At 41.1% G+C, this 23310-nt stretch overlaps 1 protein-coding gene across 1 annotated transcript; it reads right to left on the bottom strand.

Moving 5' to 3' along the window:
* Positions 1-866: 866 nt before the first annotated feature.
* Positions 867-18686, bottom strand: LOC124064675 (dysbindin-A-like). Its single transcript, XM_046399324.1, has 10 exons — positions 18481-18686; positions 16478-16531; positions 12536-12586; positions 12329-12389; positions 11615-11747; positions 7938-8070; positions 7094-7116; positions 6693-6839; positions 2491-2619; positions 867-1940 (listed from the first exon to the last, which is right to left on the bottom strand). Exons 1-10 carry the CDS (start codon positions 18534-18536, stop codon positions 1681-1683), a joined length of 1047 nt encoding a protein of 348 aa, XP_046255280.1. The 5' UTR covers positions 18537-18686; the 3' UTR covers positions 867-1680.
* Positions 18687-23310: the final 4624 nt, after the last annotated feature.

Genomic DNA, 23310 nt, shown 5'->3' with positions numbered 1-23310 from the left:
AAATCCTGTCACAGATGTGCGCACAGGGAGACTACTTTTATTAGTTTTGTGTTTTGCTTTCTGCTGTGTTTTGACATTTTTGGCCCTGCACTGGGGAACCCCTTCAGCTTAAAGCTCTTAGCTCTATTCTTTACACCATGGATCAGCTGTTAGCTCTATGCGGCCCTGCCCTTCTATATACGGAGAAACCAGAGATTCCTACAGAGATACGGAGGAGGAGGAGAGGATGCAGAGTGGGACGAAGAATCCAGGGGAGGAATCGGAGGTACGGACCATATTTACCCTTCATTATTATGGGAAATGTCCCGTGTCATTGACATTAAGTGTAGCCTGGCATAAATTTGCAGGTGTACAGCAGACTATCATGACCTCGGTGTCAATTGTGGACTTCAACCGACTGTTGCAAGGAGAGGATGTGAGGAAAGGAGGAGTTGGATGTGGCTCGGAATAAACTATAGCTCCCCTGCATCTGTGCGGTCTAGGTACTGAACTGACAGACGTCTTTAGAAAATCGTATTATTCAAACTTTTAAAGCTGACATGGATTAAAGACATCTCAGAAAATTGAATATATTGAGCATATATTGATAAATATATTAAGGCTCCATTAACAAGTGCGTTTCCATTCAAAATTTCCACATAAAACACATAAACTGACATTGCAGAAACATGCTTGCAACAGTGTAAATCACTTGTTGAGAAACCTAACCCGGCTGTTAAAAGCCTTCCACACATAAACACCACTAGAACTAGAGCACCACAAACTGATATATTTATTGAATGGGTTAAGAGACAAAAAACAGACTAGTTTATGTAACAGTAAAGCATGCAGAGAGTCACGTTTAAAGAAAACACAATTCAGAAATCTTAAAGAATCAGTTACACTTTATTTTTCTATTTGTCAGCCAAAGAAATGAAAAGACCATCATGTCTGTTATTCTCTCAATACTTTCTGACTTGCTTACCCTGTCTGTGTTAGATTGTAATGGGTACTGTATTGTTTGCCTGGCAGTCATCACAGTAGAGGCTAAAATGAATGAATAGCCACAGTAAGTTGGCACAACTGGAAAACCCCATCCCATAATATTATAAACAGCTGTAAAGTATTTTGGCATTTGATAGGATATTTTTGTATTTTATCCTCTATGTATAACTGAAACCAAGTCAGCCTCTTGCATTTTAACATAGATGTTTTTGATACAAACAACATGGCTTTAATAGTTTTGGGACAACAATGGAGCTCTATGGTGCAAAGGAATAAGCTATATCAGGCTTTGCTTAAACAGACAATACAATTCATCGATGGTTGAAGAACTGTTGACTGCCCGTTTGAAGATACATCAGAACTAGGGAAAACTTTTGACTTCATTCATGGAAAGTTTTTTTATATCAATGATCACGGCCTAAACAGTGTCTCAGTGAGTAACGTTACTCACTCTGACCACACTTTGTAGCAATACAAGTATCCCAACAATATTTCAATTCAGCATTTGTCTTGAAGGTATGTTTTCAAATCAAATCTGAAAAAAGCAGTTTTGACCTCAGACTTCAGAGGGAAGAGGGACTAAAGTACTGGTTCATGTTGGCTGCAGATGGGAGCTGTATCAAGTCAAAGCTGAGGGCACCAGAAGGGTGTTTTGACCCAGTATTCAAGGAGTTTCAAGGCCCTGTTTTTGCTAGGTTACCAAGAGGGCAGACCCCCTGTAGGGTTATGCTCATCAGAGACCTTCACCGTGCCACCATCTTGGAGGCCAACCAATGACATATCAGGTTGAACGTCCTCCTCATCTGACTGCACCAGATGCTCATCACTCTCCTCACTGGTAGTTTCCTCTGCTTGTTCTGTCGCTGTGTCCTGGTGAGACAGCTGTTTGTTCGTTGGAGGTGTTTGGCTCATTTGGCTTCTGGAAGATTCAGAAAAGCTGCACTCAAGATCAGGACCTGTCAGAGAAGACAACATTTGTTTCACTGAGTAACCAAAGCTTCTTTTGTCGTCAAACAGAAGCTTTATGTTATTTAGGAGTTCAACCAGTCACATCTCACAGTTGTGTTGTTTTTAATTGCACTAATTGATCATCTCATTTCTTCTCTGAAGAGAATATTTCTGAAGCAGTTGCTGTATGAAGCAAAGCAAAACACCTAGTAGCTTAAGAGCCAGTGACCAAAACAGCACACACTAGCTATAACATCTTCATGAGCCAGCAAATGATGATCGCTGTGTATCATTAAGCTTGTTTTGATGGGGGTGTTGTTTTACCTGCAAGTGGCAAAAAATGATAGATGTAGTTTTAAAATCTTTAATACTATACAACTGTAGTTCTCAGAAGTTTTCACATCAAAGACATCTTCACTGACATAAATTAAACCACAGACCCCCAATGAGATTCTTATGTAACAAGAATTTTGGGGTACCTGGAGCCTAATTTGAGAACCACTGCCATACAACAACCGTATGTCTTGAACTGTCTTCAGGTTGTGGAGTAGGGGTTACCTGAGGTCAGAGATGATCCAGTGCTGATGTCATCATCAGTAGAGTTAAGGAAGTCATCCAAAGCCTCCTGGTCTGATATATTAGTTACTGTCATCTGATCCAGGACACACACATCAGCTTCAGATGGTCCTACAAACACACACACACACACACACTTACTTGATCTTTACATATAATGACAAATTTTCTTACCCAGTATGAGTACCATGTCTGTGAAGGTTGACAATCCGTTTGTTTCACAAGACAGGGTTGCACATGGACAATGAGATGCACACTCCCACAAATGTCAGGTGGACGGATGACTTTGGTAAAGGAAAAGAGCTCACAAACAAGGACTGTTACAAATTTGCGCCTAAAATCTGAGAGAAATGTCTTTGTGTCCATTAAAAATTCATCAACTTGTGAAAAATGGAAACATGGAAAACAACAGTTTTGTAGCCCCTTTGTCTTGCACAGACATGAAACAAATGTATATGAGCTAAAGTTAGTTTGTTTGTAGTTTGTTGCTCCACAGTTTAACTTTAACTTAGTGAGACTGATACATGTAATAAATTAATCTTATCTGTCATACCGGCGGCAAGGCTCAGTGACTTGGAGACACGGCTCCGCACCATGGAAACCAAGTCATTAGCTACAGTACTCAGCCAACCCCCAGGAGCCGGTGCGGACCGACCCAGTGTAGCTTCTCCTAGCCGACCACCGGCAGCTCCCGAGTAGCACCAGGAGGCCGGGTAACTGAGCGAAACATAGTCCTAAGCAGAAGCCCATGGTTCAACCCCAACCTGGTCACAGTTCAAACAGATTTTCCCCACTCAGCACTGAGAAGCCAACTCTTGAAATTGGCAGCACTATAGTCAGAAATGTCAGCGACACCAGTGACCACAGTCAAATGCTTTCCTGGGGCCAGAGAGGGCAACGTTGAATCCTATCTAAAACTGCTGGTTGAGGACATATCAGGGGCATGTCATCATTCAACTGCTGGCTGTCAAGGTGGTGTCCATCAAACAATGTGGGCTTCGTAGACAACCCCCCAGTCATATTATTGCTCACATTAATCGAGACACTGGCCGAGGAGGTGGAGTTGCAGTCATTTTTGAGTTAAGGCTAACAATTAGTCCAAAGCCTAAACTCAGTCATAATTAATTTGAGAGCTTTATTCTTAGCCTTTCACACCTAAACTGGTAAACAGTGCAGCCAATTTTAATTGTTACAGTATACCACGCTCCAAATCCATACTCTGAATTTTTATCCGAATTCTCTGAGTTTCAATCAAGTCTAGTCCTTGAGACAAATAAAGTAATTATTGTAGGTGATTTTAATATCCATGTGGACAACAACCACGATAGCCTTTGTACAGAATTTACCTCATTATTAGATTTGATTGGCTTCTGTCAGTGTGTACATAAACTGACTCATTGTTTTAATCACGCTTTCAACCTTGTTCTAACATAATGCATTGAAATTGAACATTTAATGGTCTTCCCACAAAATCCTCTTTTATCTGTCTATCTATGTTGGGATCTCTAGCCATGTGCTGGAGTGAGTGACCGTTAGAAACCTCACCCCCCATGACGTACACCTAGTCGTAAATCCTGAATTCAAACTCAGGACCGGCACGGACATTGGCTGTGGTCCAGCCATCTCCACAGGGGTCTGAGGTGACATCACTCAGGTAATAAAAGTTCACCGCGACCCTCAGTCATGGCTTTTTCCCTGTGCATGCTGTGACAGTGAGAGCTGCTCCAGGCTCTCCAGGTGTCCAGGTTGCCGAAAGGGAGCAACAGTCAGACGTTTGATTATTATCATCTTTAAAATCCTGGGTCACAGTTCTTCAACTCGCGGGCCGAGAAATAGACTGCTGTGTCATTTCTTTTATTTTTCCTTTTTCCCTTTTCCAACATGGATCGCTGCACAATCAGCTGATCTCACGTTAACGAGGACCACGCACCAACTTTGTTAAGGACGAAACAAAGTTAGTTTTTCACCTGTGATTTTCCCCGCTGCCGCCGAGGAACACACCAATATTCCACATCGCCAGAGGGGCGAAGTAACGGACCATTAGCACCCCACAGAGGACAGCACTGTGGACATTCAAGCGGAGTATTTCTTTTCCAAACTCCGAAGAATCAGAGCAACACACACACAGTAAGAGGCTTATGTCTGGGCAGAGGCATTATTAAGATAGAATTGTTAATGTATGACTTTTCACTGTTACGTGCTGCATTTATCCGACTCAAGATCGTCCACCCTCATCAGTTCAGTGAGCTCGTGCATCACCAGTTAAAGGACCAATACTTCAGATCAGATAAACTTTGGTTTACTGACTCCGTTATTGTGTGGTGATAGTGTGACACTTAAAAGAAGCAGTCAAAAGAAGAAGCAGTCCCATCCAACTACTAACCTGCCTCTGCACAACATGGAAGATCCTGTCAGGCATCATAGCAGCTGAGATCAGTAGGCACATGAATCAATATATGAGTGGGGCCCAGATAGGAACTGGTAGTAATACTAGGGGAGCTGAGCACTACCTGCTGGTCAACAGAGCAGTCTCTTGGGACTGCAAGACCAGGTAGACCAACCTGTGCACAGCCTGGATTGACTACAAAAAACCTATGACTCAGTACCACACAGTTTCAGTTTCAGTTAATCTGTGTTTCATGCATCACCTAATTTCATTGTAACACATAGGCCTAGTCTACAGAAAACAACAATTATGTTTAATCTAAATATTGTTTTGATCATACTACAATGATTTATTGGAAGAGAACTCTTGAGGTCTCACTGTCAAAGATAATTAAAGTTACCATCAAGTGCAGCATATACCAAGGTGTTGCGCTATCCCCACTGCTGTTCTGCATAGGCCAGACTCTTGACTCGACCATAGCTGCCAACATACTTTTTAAGCCTGTGGGCAATGGTGCACTTGGCACATGAAAGTGAAAGAAAGAAAGTGACATATTTTGTCATTGGAGGGAACTCACTCCAACGAAATTCGTGCTCTGCATTTAACCCACCCAAGTGACGTGCACACACACACAGCAAACCCGGGGCAGTGGGCGACCGCGTGCAGCGCCCGGGGAGCAGTGGGGGTTAGGTACCTTGCTCAAGGGTACCTCAGCCATGGACACCGGTACGGGGAATCGAACCAGCGATCCACCGGTTACGGGTCCGACACCCTAACCGCTGATCCACGACTGCCCCTGCCACATTCAACCTGACTGGATGTTTGGGGGTGATGTTACAGTTGGAACTTGTCTTTGACTCCCAGAATGTCATATAGGGAAATCATGACAATGGACATGAAGTGGGTACCTCAATCTGAGCTAACACAGAGGGGTAGCCCCTAGTGGATGAACACATAGTTCATCAATAGGACTTCAGTTGTGACAACCATGTCATTGGGTCCTGGGAGGAACTTCGACCCACTTGGTGTACGTACAAGTGTCAGTGAGGAGGTATTTATTACCTTGTGAGGATTTGGGGACTGGTTCCCCTTGGGACGACCCAATGGGTTGGTCCATGGCCGTTGTGGGCGTAGACAAACAACTCTTCGTCAAACTTTAAGTATGGCAAGGCATGTTCCCCAACAGACCACAGCGTAGTGAATAGCAGAAGCTACCACAGAGTCATAAAAGGTCCTTATGAGGGGCCTACACACTCCAAAGGACCTCAGTCTCTTCAGAATGAATCTTCTGAAGAAGATTACAAGACAAAGTCACCTCCACCTTCTGAAGCACACAGCATGAGATCCCAGCACATACACACCTAGCTTTGCTCAAATCAGATGAAGGGGGACCAAATGGCAGAACTTTTGAGTGCTCAGTTATTGAGAAGCTGCAGGCTTTGTGATGATGAAACAAATGTTTGCTTGGTCAGTCCAGAAATAAACAGAAATAAACTAGACGACATGACATCGTGAAGCCTGGAACCCACTAGCTGTTGCTTGCAACTTTAATTTTTGCCCACTGAGTGACAACAACTCCTGTTGAGTATAATCTAGATATTTTTCTTTTTAAATAGCACCAACTCAGTCTGGATGAATGCCAACAGGAGGAATATATGCCTTTTCAAATTTTACATATTAGTGCGGAAATGGTTTGCATGATCCTCTTACCTTGTGTTGCCTTAAAAATCTGCATTTCTACTGATGATTTTATTGGCTTATAACAAAGGCTACTTTCATGTCATAAATAATGCCTTACCTCTATGTTGCAGATATCCTGTGGATAGGTATTGCTTCATGTCATGGTTAAAGGCTTCCTCATAGACTCTCTGCCGCTCTCTCAGTTTCTGCTGCGTAGCCATCTCCAGCTCTGCCACCTTCTGAGCATGCTGAGAATTCAATTCCACTACAAACAAATAACAAATCATTTAAAGGACATCCTCTAATCTCTACAATGTTTATATAATAACATTATAATATAACACATATAATAACAGCAGTCTTATGCAGTCTGTCTGCTGTTAGCATTTTTCATAATCAACAGGTTTACTACTCATGCCATTCATTCTTGCAATAGTATAGAAACTACTAAAGAACTAAATAGGAAGGTCTTAGTACAGTCAGTGTTTAGTAATGTCTGATGACTATCCAGCAGCTTACCTTCCAGGGCCTCCACCTCTCTCCTGTTAGAAGACAAACATGAGACAATTTCCCATTAAAATTCAAATATCATCATATGAGGTAATGTGTTATGTCATGACTGTGAAATAGATGGTTTTTTTTCTTCTGTAGATCAGGAGGGTGCGGTGCTGGATGAGTTGTATTGTGTTATACTGACAAGTGTTTCGATTATTTTGACCATTTAAGTCAATAATGCAAACGGTAAATAACAGAAACAGCTCTGTGTATAATGCAGTACAATTAAACAGCACCACAAACGCCATCCTCCACAATCATCATAAAATTGAGTCAACACCTCTGTAGAACAGTTTAAACTAAAATGTTCATGACGGGAAGATTTACTGCCGTATTTGACTGTACTTTTTACTTTGCCTTCCCCACTTCAGCTCCAGGTTGTTGTGATAACACCAGAGGGCCAGCTGTTCAGCTTTTCATTTGTATGCATATCCATCACCATTGATAAAGACTGTGTATATTCTCAATCAGGTCAGAACAATAATATTTAATGCAGTTGTAAACTATCCACTTCTATTCTATTCATAGTAAACCTGTAGAGAGTAGTTGCTATGCATATTTATAACACAAAATGTAAAATTCAGATACTCTGATTCAAATACTCTATCTCTGAGGCCAGTGCAATCATTTTTTTTTTATTGTTTTGTACAATTTTATATACAAATAAAATTAGTCAAACCTTAACAGATATGATCCAAGTAGAAAAAATATAACTAAGAAATCAATGCCAACTGTAAATCATCTTGCAATACAAAAACAATATAAAAACGTAAAAAAAGCCATTTTAGGACACCAATGCATCACATACCTCTTCTTTTTCTTATAGTCTTCCAGTTTGTTGAGATGTTGTTGTCTGAATGTCTGTTGTTCACACTGAAAACACAAAGTTTCCAGGTACACCAGCCTGCTCTCCATCTCCTCAAAGTCGCCTTCCAAGTGTGCTGGAGAAACGTGCACACGCAAACACACACACATACACACATTCATGTTCATTGAAATTTTACATAACCCCAAAAAACAGTGCAATGCATTAAAAAAAATCATAGAAATGTCTTGAATTGTTTTTGGCCAATCAACTTTTAACAGAATAGGAAAGAAAACCATCCAATGTCAGCATTACTTCACTCTTGTAATGTTTAGAAAGCAACCATCTGACATTCAAACACACTTCACACTGTGACTGGCCAGTCGTGCAGAGGTGAAAACGGAGCGGGAGTGTTTCTTCCATTCTTGTCACTTATTGTAAACAGGAGGGTCTTACATGAGAAAAAAATGTGCAACTTTATCCCTACACTTGATATCACGTATCCTACTGTCTATGTCAGCCGGCAGTTTAAAACAACAACAACAATCACACTGTTTTGATTTACATTGTCAGACAACACATCACATCAAGTTCTTCAAGTACACCAGCTTGTATCTCTCTGTTACTTAACTCTGGTTAATATTTATTCATCAGCACTTTTAAGCCTAAATTCTATTTCCAGTTTGTTTGTTTATTTGTTTTATAGAGAACATATTTTATGTAGACAATGTGTTACAGAGGTCCTTGAAGTATAACACATATTTTTTTTAGCATTTTAAAAGTATTGGGACAAACCTTTCTTATTGAATTTAGGTATGGTATGGGGCTGTTTTTCAGGGGTTGGCGAGACTCCTCACTTCCAGTGAAGGCAAATCTTGATGCTTCAGTGTATCAAGATATTTGGACAATGTTATACCTCCAAGTTTGTGATAACAGCCCAGGGAAGACCCCCCTCCATCCCAGCGCACAAAGCAAGGTCCACAAAAACATGGTCAGATGAGTACCATACAGAAGAACCTGACTGGCCCACACAGAACCCAAACTCAACCCCATCAAACACCCCCGGGACGAACCGGAATGGAGAGCACAAGCCAGGACCCCTTGTCCAATACAAGTGCCTGACACCAAAAACACTCCACTGTATGAAAGGTCAAAAAAACCCATAGGAACACTCCAAAAACCTTGCAGAAAGACAGCCAAGAAGAGCAGAAGCTGCCATAGCCACAAAGGGGGGACCAACTCCAAACCAATGTCCATGCACTTAGAACACAATACCACCAAAGTCTCTGCTGGTGTAATGGTCAGGTGTCCCAATACTTGCCTATACAGTGTAACATATTGCAGATAAAATCATTGACGCCAAAACTGACCACCAAATACAGCGTATAATGTAAATGCAATCCCATCAAACTACAGTCTGACAATGATTTGGCCTCTGGGGGTTACAGCCAATGTTTCGGGACTTCCAATGTAGCCAGTGTATATCCAGTAAATGGTAAAGGTTATACTGGTGAAGACCTCCTTTTCCATTTGTATATTTAATTGTCTAAGTTTAATAATACTGGCATTTTATGAGTTGCACCATATTTGGAGAGATCCTGTGACCTGTAGTGTTGGAAAAGTAATCAATAATACAATGTAGAAATGCTGCACTACAAGTAAAACCCTTGCACTCTGTTTAACAATGAACACGACAAGCTCATGTTACCAATTTATTTCATATCATCACACTGAATCTTTTGTTACTATTTTCATTTAGAGACCCCTACAGGCAGAAACAACATACACGCCTTAAATAAGTTCTTTGATAATTTCCCAAATTGTTGGTTCTTCATTACATTTTGTGCAGGTTATTATCTATTTCATTTTTATATTTGATATTGCACATATTGGGGTTTCGTTTTCTATCAAAGTATACGACGTTAATACATGTACTTCCTCTTGTATGTCTGCTGTCTTAACACCTCAACAAGCACGGGATGTCTGCAATATGGTCATAGCAAATAATGCTATTAAGATAGAAATTCCAGAGTACAACCTAGAGGATGACAGCGTTTTTCAACATATCAATTATATAACCATTTCTACAATAGATAGTATCAAAAAGACATTAAATGAAATGATCATAAAAGAACTCTAAAAGGTACAATTTGAGAGAAACTCTGACACAGTGAAGAAACTGCAGCACCAGTATTGTGCACTACACAAAGTATACTGTGAAGTGTTATGGGTTTTCCTTCATGATGGATCCTGTATGCTTACAGTATATAATCTGATGTATATTTATTAAAGTTGCAGAGAAGAACACGGAACATTCTTACTATACTGTAAGTGTATCATTCTATAGAATCATGTATACATCTTTCATGTCTTATAGAGAATCACACAGCTGGAAGGAAGCAAAATCTCTCACACCCTTGTGTTTGTAGATCAGGCAATATCACTGTGTATGCTGTAATATCTGAAAATGGTGAGAGTACATATATTCCTAATATTGGCCCATACAGCATTCTTGGGCACCCTGGAGAGGTTTGTTATTGTGTGGGATAATGTAAGCTTCCACAATGCAAATGTCATCAGATGGTATTCCTTTCACTACATTTTCCATTCCTGCTTTTATTCTGCAGAGGTGAAAGGTGATCATCCACCTGCTTGTGATGACACCAGCATAACATTACAGGGAACTGTTGCAGCATTCAAGATGATTTGATTTGCTGCATCGCATGAGAAAATATCAGAAAATCTGTGGCTGGAACAACATCTAGCAAGGTGTCATCTCTAATGTAGAACTCCAGCTTTATTGTGTATATGAATGTAATGTGTAATGTAAAAACTTGTGCTGTTGAAATCTACATTTGAGTAGTATTCAGTGTAGTACATGATAACATGAAGTCAGTTCTTAAGTTAGCTCTTTTTACAAACATAACCAATTCACAACAAAAGTTATCTCATGACACTTTCCAATTAGACCAGGTCTAGACCAAACTCTTTCATTAAACTGTAATACAGAGAGTCTAGACCAAAACTCTAGTCTAGACCAAACTCTTTCATTAAACTGTAATACAGAGAGCCCAACATTCCCCCTTGAACAAGCACTTGGCGACAGTGGTGAGGAAAAACTGCCTTTTAGAAGGCAGAAACCTCGGAGCAGACCCCGGCTCAAGATGGGCGGCCATCTGCCTTGACCGGTTGGGTTGAGAGAGGGTTGAGAGAGAGAGAGAGAGAGAGAGAGAGTGAGAGAGAGAGAGAGAGTGAGAGAGAGAGAGAGAGAGAGAGAGAGCAAGGGAGCAAGGGAGAGGGGGTGGGGTGTGAGAGAAGGAGCACACAAGCAGAGATGCATAGCAGCAGTATCAGAAATGTGGATAATGATAATGATAATGAAGTATACAGAAGGTATTATGGTGATTTTGATAACAATAATGGTAGTAGCTGTACTGAGTCGTAATAGATTTAAATCAGTAGTAATCGCAGTAGGTTTTGAGCAGGACGACAAACACGTGGCCTGAATGAGAAAATAGTTTTGAAGCTTTAAATATTTGAGTTAGTTATGACTGTGCGTCTGTGGTGTCGCACTGTACTATATAAGTTGCTGACATGCACCCACAGCTTTAAGACTGTTAACACTGTTTCTAGAAGTGACGTTGAATTGCTTTATTTGACAGGAATGAAAGACTTCATACCTATGTTAGCAGTGATGGCATCAAGTTCGCTGATAAAGGTCGGCAAGCTCTGCAGCTGTTTCTGTAGTTGTATCAGAGCTGTTCTTCTTCTCTCCCAGTGTGCTGAAAGCATGACTATGTCGCCATCTACTGACTGACAAACACACAGAGGGGCAGAGGTAAGATGGAGCACAGAAGACAGCTGCTGTAAATACAAGCTGCAACAACACAATCACCAGCAACTCACTCAGTTGCTATCAGTTTGGATGAACTGTTAGTATTTCTTTTATTATTTTTGTTTTTATTTACTTTATTAATCCCAAGCTAGAAAATTACTTCTCTGAATTTAACCCATCACTGATTGAAACACACACACGTGCAACATGCAGTGAAACACACAGGAGCAGTGGGCTGCAAATATCAAGCACCTGGGAGCAAACTGGGTTAAGTGCCTTGCTGAAGGGCACATCAGCTGGCCAATGGGGGGTGGGGACATTATCACTCCACCACACTCAAATTTTTCCTGCCCGTCCGGTGGGGGAATGTAACCTGCGACCTTCCGATCACAAGCCGCTTCTCCAACCTCTAGGCTGCGGCTGCATGAACATTAACAGCTCTTTTCAATCTCTACTAATAACTGCACGTTTCTGAAGCAGATATTGTTTTCTGCAGCCTCAAAGGAGTGTAAGTAGCTGACACCGTGAACACAGCAGGACAGAGAATAAGTGATCTTACCTCTGCAGCCTCAGCACAGTCTTTAGTTCTTTTATGCAGCGGAAACCAACTGTCCTCATATCTGTAGAAACAAATTTTATAGACATAAAACAACCCCATATACATAAAGTCAGTTTGTAAATTGACATATATGCGTGTGTGTGTGTGTGTGTGTGTGTGTGTGTGTGTGTGTGTGTGTGTGTGTGTGTGTGTCTGGGGGGTAGAGACCTGCTGAGGATTTCCAGTCCAGCACTAAATTGAGGAACACTTTCTTCAAACCTGAACAACAAACACAAAAGACCAACAATTCAAATTATTTCTTAAGAAAAAAAAAAAAAGAAGAACAATAAAATCATCCAATAACAACTGGTGGCCAATTAGTTGGAACACCCTTACTTAAGTGAAACTGCCCCAAGTTATTTGGCTTTATTGGATTTCTTGACGCCATGTGTCTGGGGCTTCTCTAAGATCATTGGCTGCAGCTCTGCTAGCTGTTCCAAGGTCCTGGCCTGCGACTAAAGGTGATCATGCCTTTATAGTGAGAGCCCGTCTCCGTATTTGGAAAGTGTCATGAGATAACTTGTGTTGTGATTTGGCACTGTGTAAATAAAAACAGAATAGAATTGAACAGAATGATGTGTGATTTTTTTAAAAAACTTTACTGCCAAGATTATTGTGAATTTAATTTGTTGTCTGCCACTTGCCTCCTCCCCCTGCTGACAACTGCTGTTTTCCTGGTGGTCTATCTACCCAGCTGCTATGAAACTGACCTGCCAAATCCTGCGGTGGGCGGAAGAGCCAAAAACTGAACTGAAGTAAAAGTACTGTTACTTTGCACAAAAGTACAAATACTCAACAAAAGAACTAATTTCATTACAGTACAAAAAAAAGTAAATAAATGCCAATACTGAGTATAATGGAAAATCGAATGAAGTAGCATATTGAAGTCAACTGTATATATTAAACAGATCGTCCTCATACGTGATCAGGAAAAGTTTCTGATTATACTTATTGTTACTGCAAGCTTTCATCAAAGGGTGTGGCCCTGACGGCATAACAAATTCCCATTTTTGAAGTGAAACAGGGTTGCTGTAAACTTAAACAAACAATGTCCAGTATGCCCCAAAGTTCGTGTTTCAGCTTGGGGACACCTACATGCCAATTAGATGTCACAGTCATTGCACCTAATGGGAGAGAAATACATACTGGAAGGAAACATAATTAGCGGCCGTTCTCTAGTGCCAGAAGGTGTACACAGGAAGAGACACTGAACTCAGTAACAAGGCTTGGCTGCTTCTGCTTCTGCTTGGAGCTTTACTTAGGGCCCAAGCACTGAGGAGGTGCAAGGAACCTATTGTAAATATTTAATTGCAATCTAAAGAGCAGTTATACTAATTTGCAAATCTTTCGGGTTTTCATTTGACAGCACGTCTGTGGCAATAGCGAATTTCAGTGTCTCAATATGAAACAGAAATTTGAAACTTGCATAGTCGAATCTGGCCCAAACTCTGTATTTTCAATTTTTGGCTTGCCAATAGGAAGTAAGTGACAACCACTTAATTTACACAATATAGACAAAAGTATCTGGATGGGGCTGTTTTACTTCCAGCGATGGGAAATCGTAATGCTTCAACATATCAAGACATTTTGGACAACCCTATGCTTCCGACTTTGAGGCAACAATTTGGGGAAGAGTCTTTCAAGCATGACTGTGCCCCAGTGCACAAAGCAAGGTTCACAAAGACATGGTTGGATGACTGTGGTATGGAAGAACTCCACTGGCCTGCACAGAGCTCTGACCTCAAAACCCATCAAACAACTTTTGGGATGAACTGGAATGGAGATTGCAAGCCAGGCCTCTTCACCCAACATCTGTGCCTGACCTTATAAATGCTCTACTGCATGAATGGACAAAAATTCCCATAAAACACAATCTTGTAGAAAGCCTTTCCAGAAGAGTGGAAGCTGTTATAGCTGCAAAGCTGTCTATCAGAATCAGAATTCCTTTATTTATCCCCAAGGGGAAATTCTAGAAAGAAAGTGAAAAATATCAAAATAGGATTAAAAACTAAAATAAGTATAAATCTAAAATATAAAAGAGGTATTTACATGTGTCTGTACATATATACATTTCCAGGGAAAAATGTGTGTGTCGGTCACAGTGCAGAGTTTAACAGTTTGATGGCGACAGGCAGGAATGATTTCCTGTGTCGCTCTGTGGTGCATCGTGGCAGTAAGAGTCTGTTGCTGAACGAGCTCCTGTAGCTGATCAGCACATTGTGGAGAGGGTGAGAGGGAAAGTCCAGTACAGTCCTTATTTTGGACAACATCCTCCTCTCAGACACCACTGTCAGAGAGTCCAGGTCCTCTCCCACAACATGGTTGGCCTTCTTAATGATTCTATTGAGTCTGTTAGTGTCCCTCACCCTCAGGCAGCTGCCCCAGCAGGCAACAGCATATGTGATGGCACTGGACACCACCGACTCATAGAACATCCTCAGCATCGTCCTGCAGATGTTGAAGGACCTCAGCCGCCTCAGAAAATAAAGGCCCTTTCTGTAAACAGTGTCCTCATTCTTGCAGCAGTCCAGTTTGTGGTCTAAGTACACCCCCAGGTATTTGTACTCCTCCACCACCTCCACAGTGTCCCCTTTGATGTTGATAGGGGTCACTGGAGCCTTAGTCCTCCTCAGGTCCACCACCAGTTCCTTGGTCTTTGTCACATTGAGCTGTAGGTGGTTTTTCCCGCTCCATGTGACAAAGTTGTCCATTACCGTCCTGTACTCACTCTCTTCACCTCCAGTAATACACCCAACCACTGCAGAGTCATCAGAAAATTTCTGAAGATGGCAGGACTCTGTGCAGTGCGTAAAGTCTGTGCTGTAAATGGTGAAGAGTAAGGGAGAGAGGACAGTCCCCTGTGGAGCCCCGGTGTTGCTGATCACTCTGTCTGACATGCAGCACTTTAGGCATACGTACCGTGGTCTGCCAGTCAGATAGTCTGCGATCCAGGACACCAGTGGGGCATCCACCTGCATCGCCGTCAGCTTCTCCGCCAGCAGAGCTGGCCTGATGGTGTCAAATGCACTCGAGAAGTCAAAGAACGTGATTCTCACAGTGTTTGCCGGCTTGTCCAGGTGAGTGTAGACTCTGTTCAGCAGGTAGATGATGGCATCGTCCACTCCAAGGCGGGGCTGGTAGGCGAACTGAAGGGAATCCTGAAGTGGTTGGACCATGGGCCGGAGCTGTTCCAGGACGAGTCTTTCCAGGGTCTTCATGATGTGTGACATCAGAGTCACCATGTATTTAGAATGTGATGTCAATAAAGTGTCTGTTGGTGTAATGATCAGCTGTCCCTGTACTTATGTCCATATAGTGCACATAAGATATTCATGCTGGTCTATTCTTGATATACTGGAACAGAGTATATAATTAATGGGTGTTCTCGAGCACTACATAGTGTGCATACATGGTAACAATGAACACATGCAGTATCCCTGTTGACCAGTCAGTGTCCAGGAACAGGGCTACGCCTGCAGTAATGTGAGGGCCCATTCACCACCACTTCTATCTTTAACTTATTTTTTGTTTCTTCAATTAATACAACAAATATTAACATTCATATTTGTCTTTTTATTACTCTGTAATTACTGTTGCCACTAGCTTTAATTTTACAGACGGCTTATTTTCTTCCAATAGTATTTTCAGCTTTCTGGTTCATTTATTTTTCATTATAATCATTTTCCCCCACCCCTTTCATCACCACCTGTCACTGTATCTGCAATCTCTCGTTGCTAATATTAGATCTGAACCGGGGTTTAAATGTTAAGAGGACTGCAGAACCCCCTAGTTGACAACCAGTACTGAATGAAGTTGCTAGGCTCAAGAGGACTTGGTATCAGAGAGATGTGCTGTTGAGATTTTAAGATTAAAACGCTGTTTAACTAAGCTCTTTATTTTGTCCTCTTTTTAAAATTGGTAGTGATTTTAAAGTGTGACTTATGGAAACAACATCAAGTAAATTTAATCCTGCAATATCACCTGCGTCCATAAGAAGTGATGCAGCAGGACTGTAAGCTGAACTGTGAGCTTGGCGTTGAACAGAGCACAGTGGAAGAATGTTTGGCAGCACTGGTACTACCTTCATACCACTAACAGTTTTCTGCGCACCTGGGTCGCCTCCTGATTTTGGTGTCTCTGGATCTGTCTCCGAGGGTCTTGAAGCTGAAGAGAGGGAAGGAAGAGAAAGTGAAATACGGGAAAGTTGATGACCTATTCACCCTCCTAAGTCATAATCATCCAAACAACATAAAACAAAACAGCTTGTGGAATCAGCTGCATTCCGGACAGGGCCATACTGAACTGAAAGGGGCGGCATCTCTCACACTGCATCTCTCCACTCTAAAGTCTTTCAATAGTACATTTACATTCTAAGGAATTAATACATTTTACCATCTTTAACTCTCCCATGTTTAAAAAAATAAAAAAATAAATCGACATTCTTGGCTGCTGAAAGATATTATCTTAAAAACGATAAACAAGACTCCATCCACTCACCATTAACTTGACAGGCAGTGTTAACAGAGGCATGAATGTCAAAGTGGCCCCTTTTGTACACTAAGTGATGTTAAGGCACTGCATCACAGACTGTTAAAAAGTCTGGATCTGAAAGCTGAAGGTGTGAGCTGGAAGTGCCGATATTCTTTCTAATGGCCAGCAGGGGGCAGCTCCGCAGGTTTGCAAAAAAAACTTTGAGTGTGTAATGTAAAAATTTGAAAATGAGAAAATGATCCAACATCTCACTTGACATTCTGCCTCAGTTTAAAACATCCTGAGTTCACGGTCTAGTTTTGTAGAATGCAACATAATGTTAATTTTGTAAATTATATACTCATTTCGAAGAAAGCGGGCAGTAAAGCAGGGTACTTTTAGGGCGTGGGTACCCTGTGATAGACAAGTCACTGATCCGTCCATCAGTGTAGAGGCGTAATAATGCATATCCACAATACTGTTTACGTTCAGGGCGCAGTGGTTAGCACTGTCGCCTCATAGCAAGAGGGTCCCAGGTTCGAATCCCGGTCTGGGCCCTTCTATGTGGAGTTTGCATGTTCTCCCTGTGCCTGCGTGGGTTTTCTCCGGGTACTCCGGCTTCCTCCCACAATCCCAAAAACATGCACATTAGGTTAATTGGCTACTCTACATTGCCCCTAGGTGTGAGTGTGAGAGTGTGTGGTTGTTTGTCTTTGTGTGTTGGCCCTCCGATTGGCTGGCGACCAGTCCAGGGTGTACCCCGCCTCTCGCCCGTAGTCAGCTGGGATAGGCTCCAGCTCCCCCGCGACCCTGACGGATAAGTGGTGTAGAAAATGGATGGATGGATGTTTACATTTAAATAGTTGTGAAGTTGTTTTGAGTCTGCTCCTTGCTTCAGTCTTAGAACTCGACCCTTAGCCCTATACAATGTGTTTTCAGTTCATTTGGATCACCTAAATATGTGTTGTTCACAATTCCAATTTACTAAAAGGCAATGCACACAAAAACAAACAAACAAACACAAAAAGGGTGACATCATGGTGATTACACCCACCTCTTTTAAGCTGTCTATTTCCTCCATATATTTAAAAATGACTGTGGATGAAAAAAAGTTAACATTGCATGCCTTTATCTATAATAGTATCACCATTTCCATTCAGTCACATGACAGGATGCTCTGTCTGTCAATTCAATGGCCTCCAGTTGCAAAAGTTCGTTGAAAAAAAAAAAAAAACAACAACATCACATGACTGTCAGGTGAAAGCAATAACTAATAACATCCGGGACCGAGCATATTAGACCGACAGCCAACTGGATTCAGTTTAGTTGAGAATTAAACTGATAATAACCACGGCCCTAGTTCTTTAAATCCGGGGAACCTAATATTAAGAGGCGTACGCTGTAAGTTGTCGTTACAGCAGCCCGCAAAGAGAGCACAAAAGCATAATGAGGACTGTAATTAGCTATATTTACATTGTGTTAGTCAAATTTGTGAAGTACAACACACTGTTTTATCATTTAAGTGTACGTGTTAAGCTACATGATATGATCTAACGCACGCACATAAACAAATCATATGCATTAGCCAGTTAGATCTTAACGGGAGGCAGCTAAATCAAGGTAAAACCGGAAAGCACACCCACCCTGTTGAGAAATCCTGCTGCACCATGTGAAGTCTTTCTTTGAAGTTTTCAAACATAATTCCTCTCTGTTTCGGTTTCCCGATCTGAGCTTTGTCATCTAAGACACCACTTTTAACTAGCTATCGCCACAGAGTTCCTTATCTTCTTCTTCTTTTGACGTTCATTGGCGGTTGGAAAACAACGTTATGGTGCATTACCGCCACCCACTGGTATGGAGTGTGGCTCAAGAACAAGAAAAAACCCAAAACCTATATCTATATTCTCTTAATTAGATTATTGCAAGATAACGTGATAGGATTTGATAGGAGACAAACGTCTCTTGAGCTCTTCCTTAAAATATTTGTGAGGTCAAACTGAACTTTTACTTCTATAAGACTTTTAATTAACTTTATTCTTTCTGCTTCATATTTCTTACACTGGACTGTTACATGCTCTATCATTTCCTCCTGTTCACAAAAATCACATCTACCTGCAGCTTGTTTCCCCATTCTGTATAATGTGCTGTTAAGGCTTGATATTACCCTTTCATATTGTCTATTTCTCCCTCCTTACTTCTATTACTTTCTTTGAATTCTATAAAACCATTGTTATTTCCTCTCTTCTTTCCATTGCTTTTTCCATCTTTCCTTCAGTTTATTCTTTATAATGTTCCTGACTTTTACATTCTGCTGTAAGTTACTGTTAATTCTGATTTTTTTATGCTTTGTAGATTCCTTACCTGTCCTATCTGCCCTTTCATTCCCTTTCATGTCAATGTGAGCTGGTACTAAATAGAAAAATCACAATTAATCCTATCATTTGATAGATAAATAGATAGATATATAGTGTCACAGCGCTGTGAGGTATTGTCTTGATTTGGGTTTGTCTAGTCATTTCCTGTTTTGTGTCTCCAGTCTGATTGTCTCCCCGGTTACCTGATTGTGTTCACCTGTTCCCCATTGCCTCCATGTGTTCAAATAGTCTGCATTTCCCTTGTCTTGTTCCAGTTTGGTTACCTTTTAGATTCTATATATTCACAGTTAGATTATCTTCTTCAAGAGTGATTTTTTTGTTCTTTGTTATTTTCCCTAGTCTTGTTTTTGCCTCCTTTTTGGAGTGATTTTTAGTTCTTTAGAATAGTACCTTTTTTCTTAAGTAATTTTCATAATAGCTTTTTGTTTTTATCTTCTTTCAGATAATTAATGTTTCATAGCTGAGTTTTTTAGGAGTAATTTCATAGCCTTTGTGTTAATTTCACTCTGCCTTGGGGAAGTCCAGGTTGCTATTAATAAAGTCTGCGTTTATTCTTACCTGCTCTGCATCAGAGTCCTGCCTGAGTCGGCACTTGACAGGTATTATTGATCCCAGGCTGGAAAATTACAGTGCAGCAGCAGCATTACACACAGTGACGATACCTTGAAAGAAAAAGAATAACCTATGCAAAAGAACAACCTGTACTGTGAAAATAGCAATTATACAAAGTAATATAAAAATGTATATACAACAAATAAGCTGTATTGAATGTTGTGCAGAATAAAATAAAATAAAATAAATTTGAATTCTGGACAATGATTGTTGAATGTCGATCAAAATATCTGGTTCTGCTGCCTGAGTGATTGTGCTGTAAACTGGCTCAGGATTAACTTGAATCTGGACTAATAACAATGCAAGCATTTCTGCTGTGTAAACTGATAAACCTTCATTTATTTTCCCAAACTAAATTCTGAACTGTCAATGTATGACAGTACTGAATCTGAATTGCAAATAAAGCTCTTGTCCTTGTTCTTTCTCTCTAATATGGTGAAATCTGCTGTTGCATTGGGAAGTATCCAAGGTGGTGGTGCTGCCAAAGGCACTGTTGGACTGATATGTATACGATCTATTTTTAAATCGGGTTACACTCCGTAGTAGTGACTGTGGAAAACTCTTTTCCTTCCTCCTTTCCACTTTCCAGCATGACTTTAATGCTTTAATATGGTTTGTGTGGGGTGATCTTGACTGTGGCCCTTTATATGAATCCAATAATTTAATGATAGCAGCATTCCTCTCAACTCAACTTATAATGCTGCATCTGGGGTTGTTTTAATTGCACCTGTAATTAATTATGTGAGTGATACCCAATTTTTTGAGAGTAGAATCAGCAGCTGATCCACACACAACACAACCATAGTCTAATGTAGACCTTATTAGTCTGCATGTGGCTTTCAGGGCTTGCAGAGTCTGTCTGCCCCCATTCTTGTCCCACAAAATACCTACCGTAATACCTACCTAATTACATTCAGCGCTCTCTCACATTCTATACAATCTTCTCGTACAGTCTACAGTTTTCTGAACATGCACAGCCCATGTCAGTTTTTTCATTGAATTGAATTGAATTCAGTTTATTTATACAGCACCAACACTTTCCAATTAGAGCAGTATAGACCATACTCTAATTAAATTTTGTGAGACAGAGAATCCAACATTGCCCCATGAGCAAACACAACAGTGGCGAGGAAAACTGCCTTTTAGAAGGAAGAAACCTCGGGGCAGAACCCGGCTCTAGGTGGGCGGCCATCTGCCTTGACCGGTTGGGTTCAGAGAGAGAGAGAGAGAGAGAGAGAGAGAGAGAGAGAGAGAGAGAGAGGCGTGGGGCATAGCCCGAAAGAAACAGCACACAAACAGAGATGCATAGCAACAGCGATAATACCGGAAGCATAATGATGATGTACACAGAGGGTACTATTGTGATTATGATAACTGTCGTAATAACAATAATGGTAGTAGCTGTAGCTATAGCCGTGATAGGATTCAAATAAATTATGACTAAACAGTAGTAATCAGCAGTAAGTTTTAAGCAGGACCGCTGCAGGAGGTCCAGCCACGATCCATGGGAACCTGAGAGATGGGAAAGCACAAGTCAAGTCAAGTCAAGTCAAGTCAACTTTATTTGTATAGCCCATTTTTACAAGCAGTTTGTCTCAAAGGGCTTAACATAACATCAGCAACATCCTCTGCCCTGCCCGTCCTCTCCCCACAAGGACTCCAGGGAAGATGTTGGGTTGGTGACATGCATTAATGGGACATAAATGTGTGCAAAACGAGGAAGAGAGAGCTCAGTTGCATCATGGGAGATCCCCCAGCAGTCTAAGCCTATAGTAACATGACTATGGACTAGCCTAGGCCAGTCCTAACAAGAGGAAAGTTTCAAGTATACTCTTAAACGTAGAGAGGGTGTCTGCCTCCCAGACCAAAACTTGATAACTAAAGGTTCTGGTCCCTTTCTACTTTTGCTGACAAGTAACCCTGCATCCTGAGGACACAGCGCTCTGGTTGGATAATAAGGTACTATGAGCTCTTCAAGATAAGATGGTGCTTGACCATGCAAAGCTTTGTATGTAGTTTTTGTCAGTACACATGCTGCAGCATTGCAGATTAGTTTGAGAGTTTTTATGGATTTGCAGGAGTCACAATAACCCAGCACTATAACTTCAGTTTTCTTTGAGTTTAGATGTAGAAAAGTCATCCAGGTTTTTATGTCTTTAAGGCATGCCTGAAGTTTGGTTAGCTGATTGGCTTCATCTGGTTTCATTGATAAATATAACTGTGTGTCATCACAGTGAAAATGTATTGGGTGTTTTCTAATAATGTTACACATGGGGAGCATACATAGGGTAAATAATACTGGTCCGAGCACAGAACCTTGGGGTACTCCATGACTAACTTTTGTGTATAAGGAGGATGCATCATCAACATGAACAAGTTTATTTCGATCTGATAAATAAGACTGAAACCAGCTTAATGCAGTCCCTTTCATGCCACTCAAGTGTTCCAATCTCTCTAATAAAATATAATGGTCAACACTATCAAATGCAGCACTGAGGTCTAACAATACAAGTACAGAGTTCAGACCTTCATCTGATGCAAGTAAGAGATCATTTGTGACTTTGCCCAGTGCTCTCTCTGTGCTGTGGTGAGTCCTGAAATAAATTATTAGTATGTAGAAAGTCACATACCTGATTCGAAACTGCTTTCTCGAGGATCTTAGAGAGGGAAGGTTAGATATTGGGCTATGATCGCCCAAAACCTCTGGATCAGGAGTAGGCTTTTTAAGGAGAGGTTTGATTACACCTACTGTAAAGGACCATGGTACGTAGCCTGTTATTAGGGACAGATTTATCATGTCTAGTAGGGAGGTGCTAAGTAGCTGGTGCTTGAGCAGCTTACTTGGGATAGGGTCTAAGACAGGGGCGCCGATTTATGTTTTTGCTGGTGGGTGTTCACTGTGCTTGCATGACTCGTTGCTATTTTGACACAGGACACACACGCGGCCGCAATGAACACACGTGCATGCGCGCGCACACACACACACACATGCAGTGTGGGGTTGGTGGATATTTTTGGCTTTTTTATGACAAATTTGCAAATTCAATTCAATTCAATCCAATTCAATTCATCCATCCATCCATCCATCCATTTTCTATACCGCTTATCCATCAGGGTTGCGGGGGAGCTGGAGCCTATCCCAGCTGACTACGGGCGAGAGGCGGGGTACACCCTTACTATATTTACACTTATCTCTTGCCAGCAGCAATCCTTGTACTGGGATTCGCACAGAGCATCAGGCACTCTCTAAATTGAGAAATTTTAAAAATTTTAATTTATCTTACTTTCTTATGGGCAGGATCATTTAATTGTTGTTATTTTGCCAGTCTTACGGTAACTAACCTACGTTACTCCTAAACTCTAAACCAACATTCAAAAATGAGTAATGGCACAGTTTTGCAACCCAGCATCCCAACACTGGTGTATTTGCTAAGGTGAAAAATAAAGTATTCCCATGGTATGGTGTCACATTTCTGGCTGACTACA

Source organism: Scatophagus argus, chromosome 9 (assembly GCF_020382885.2).
Source record: "Scatophagus argus isolate fScaArg1 chromosome 9, fScaArg1.pri, whole genome shotgun sequence".
Classification (NCBI taxonomy): Eukaryota; Metazoa; Chordata; class Actinopteri; family Scatophagidae; genus Scatophagus; species Scatophagus argus.
This window is presented reverse-complemented; position numbering and strand designations above follow the sequence as displayed.

Excerpts from the sequence above, each read along its gene's own strand:
- LOC124064675 (XM_046399324.1), bottom strand. The coding sequence starts at position 18,536 with ATGTTTGAAAACTTCAAAGAAAGACTTCACATGGTGCAGCAGGATTTC. Across the intron at positions 12,587-16,477 it reads AAAATCAGGAGGCGACCCAG|GTTTGAAGAAAGTGTTCCTC; the intron begins GTGCGCAGAAAA and ends TTTGTTGTTCAG. Across the intron at positions 6,840-7,093 it reads AGAGGTGGAGGCCCTGGAAG|TGGAATTGAATTCTCAGCAT; the intron begins GTAAGCTGCTGG and ends ATTTGTTTGTAG.